General features: G+C 40.9%; 1 protein-coding gene across 1 annotated transcript in view; it reads left to right on the forward strand.

Annotated features, from left to right (window-relative positions):
• The window catches only part of LOC104627448 (vasoactive intestinal polypeptide receptor 1-like), a 28,863-nt gene extending 26,428 nt beyond the window's left edge, over nt 1-2,435 (forward strand). The window contains exon 13 of the mRNA XM_010295713.1: nt 2,247-2,435. Coding sequence (XP_010294015.1) covers nt 2,247-2,435 — 189 coding nt within the window. The remainder of the gene's footprint in view (nt 1-2,246) is intronic.
• Nucleotides 2,436-2,921: the final 486 nt, after the last annotated feature.

Here is a 2,921-nt window from a genome sequence, read left to right on the forward strand (position 1 = left end):
TTCCCTTCCTTTTTCCTTTCCCTTCTCCTTTTTCCAGAGAAACCTGTGATTTTCAGTAGTTTTGTTCAAGCGATTTCTTTCCTGTTTTTGTAACATTGTTAGAATTTGGATAAATTCCCTGTAGTACATTTTAGAGGGGCTATAATTTTAAAAACTAAATTTTCTTGCACTTTCCCCAGAAGAGCAGAATGAAACAAAAGCCATGAGAAAATGTAACAACACATCTCAATCTCAGAAAAGTGTGTACGTTAAATGAGAAAAATGACCCAGCAATGGTGCCTCAGTCTCCCCACTAGCTTAGACTGGACACTTCTTACAGAGGTGGCTAAATGTAGGTGAAATTAATCCTACTCAAGGATAAATGATGCCTAAAATACACTTGTTACTCAGGAAAACAATTTATAATGGCTACTCCAGTGCTGTTCTGAGAGAGTGTCTTCAGGACTAACTGTAAATACAGAATGCTCTACTTCCCACCTGCCTTCTGTCTGTATAGACTCCTTGCCAACAGCCTTTAAATAATGTGCATATTGTATCTCCCAACACACAAATCTACTAGGTGTTAAAAAGGGGACAGGCAGAGAGTGCTCTTTGGCCCCAAGATTAAGTTGTATGGGTTGGCTTGTGTCCATGCTGCTTAGGGATAACTGCTTCTGGAGCAGACTGGCTACTCAGTGGCCAGTGGATCCTTCCGGCATCTCTTATGGTACCCTGCAATCATAAAAAATAATTAATATTTTCTCTGTGTGTGTTTCTTCAGTTTTAAGTATCTGCAACAATGTGAGAGGCTGTGCTGCTGCCAAGCAGGGTGGTACTTTTATGGGATGAAACTGAGGGCTTCTATTTTATGTCCTGTTTTTTTGAATAAGGTACACAGGACTGTTGAAAGACCTTGAGCTTGCTGGGCTAGTACTGGATTGGTGGAGGAAAAACCCTTTTATTTACTAGAATCTTGAAAGCTCCAGAAGGCACGTTCTGTCCGTACTTGAAATTGCACACAGGGGTAGCATGTCTGTGCAGTTAACAGAGTGAATAAAGTCAGAACAGGGGACATCTCAATGATAAATATTGCCAGTGACCTTCAGGGAGCCCTGATGTCCAAGATGTACTTCTGCATGTCCCACCCTCCTTTCTGTATGTCGCTGTAGAGCCTGTACCTAGCAGAGGATTAGCTAACAGAATTACTAGATGAATTCCTAAGTTCAAAGTACATAAATCTAATTTGTCCATGCATACATGCCCTGTAAGAATTGAGAGTTTCACTTAACAGTTTATTTCCGCATTTAATTTGGAGTGGGTTTGTGCTAATGGTGCTACAACTATAACACTGTCATAGACTTTCAGTACTAATGACAGCCACAGAAGATGGCAGCTATGTGGTTAGAAGCATTTGACATATCTTCTTAGTTTGGGATGTCATTTGGAAATTACTTTGTAGACATTCAGGCGAGCCAGCCCCCTTGCCGGAGAACCAGACGGACATGAAGCTGAATGTGAACAGAGCTAACATGGCACAGCGAGCAATTAATCCGCAGGAGCAGACTGCTCATGTGAATGATGGCAAGGACTGGGTGCTTCCTGCAGCTCTCCCTCTGCTACAGCTTTGAGTGTGAGCTGCTTTATTTAGGACAACAGAACCTACTTTCCCCCCGTCCCCTCACCCCGGTCCCAACAGTGTCAATAACAGACTGTGGAACTCCAGGGTTGTTCAACCTACCTGTTAGTTGTGTGGCAGATGGTAGAAAAATCAGTTTTGCCTATGCTTTTTAGGGTCCCCAAGACCTCTCTTGAATGTAATATGTATTCAAGTTGATTCAGGGTCTTTCAGAGTCAGTAAGGCATCTTTAAGAGGGTTTTCAATCTGAAAGCCTGGAGAAGGACCCTTATTGTACATAGCAGGTCACAGCAAGGAGGCACGGAAGATTCAGTATGGGGAAAAATAGAAATTATACAAAAAGGTAGGAATATATATTTATGAAGCAGACCTACAACAATAAACAAAGAAACTGCAGTCAAAACTTCCCTGTCATCCTCTGAATTTTGGAAATTAAGTCTGTTTATTTGCAAAAGTGAATAGAGACATGGTTTAAGTTCTAAAAATGTGTGTTAAGACTTAATCCTGATTGATTTGACTACCTTTATACATCTGGGCTAAGTAGTCAGGCAGATATTTGGGCATATTTTATCTTCAATGCCCACTAAGTTTTAATATTCTGATTCTTTGTTTTTAAATTACTTTTCCATAGGTTCAAAGTGAACTGAAGAAACAACTGTGCAAACGGCGGTACCAAGAATACCTGAACTTCACACAGAAACAGGGGACTTTGTCCAGAGAAAACAGTCCAGTCAACTATGTCACTCAGTTATCACTACTTGAAAAAATCAGTCCAAAAAGGAAAACATCAGTGTACCAGAATGGTGTAACTTCTGTCTGAGCTTTTCTGGCAGGATGAGTTGCTGTGACATTGTAACATACTGCCTAAGAGATGGACAGCTTGGGTCCTCTTTGGCGTTCCATAGTGTCAAGAGCCTTCTGCAAATTTCTTGTCCTGCTTTTCCACCTGGTACGGATCAGTCTCACAACCCTGGTTCTCTCTCTCCGTAAGCATATAAAATCCACTTTTTTTGTTGCAAAAAAACAGAATTTAAGCTCTGTGAATAAACAGGTTAGCCCCCCGCAAAAAGGGAAAATTATTCCTCCAAGGCCCAGCATATTTGTCATGTCTTTGTTAGTGTTTCCCAAAATTTCCAGTTTTCAAGAGCACATTCCTAATCTTCACTTGAAACAGGTGACAGCAAAGGTTTGCCATAATGGTTAGTGATGTTTTACTAGTTGTTTTTAGACAACTTGAACCAACTCAATGGCAGTTACACATGGAAACTTGCTAAGCACCTACCTATGGAGCAGCAACTCCTTTAAA

The sequence above is a fragment of the Phaethon lepturus genome, unplaced genomic scaffold, assembly GCF_000687285.1.
Source record: "Phaethon lepturus isolate BGI_N335 unplaced genomic scaffold, ASM68728v1 scaffold861, whole genome shotgun sequence".
NCBI classification, from domain to species: Eukaryota; Metazoa; Chordata; class Aves; order Phaethontiformes; family Phaethontidae; genus Phaethon; species Phaethon lepturus.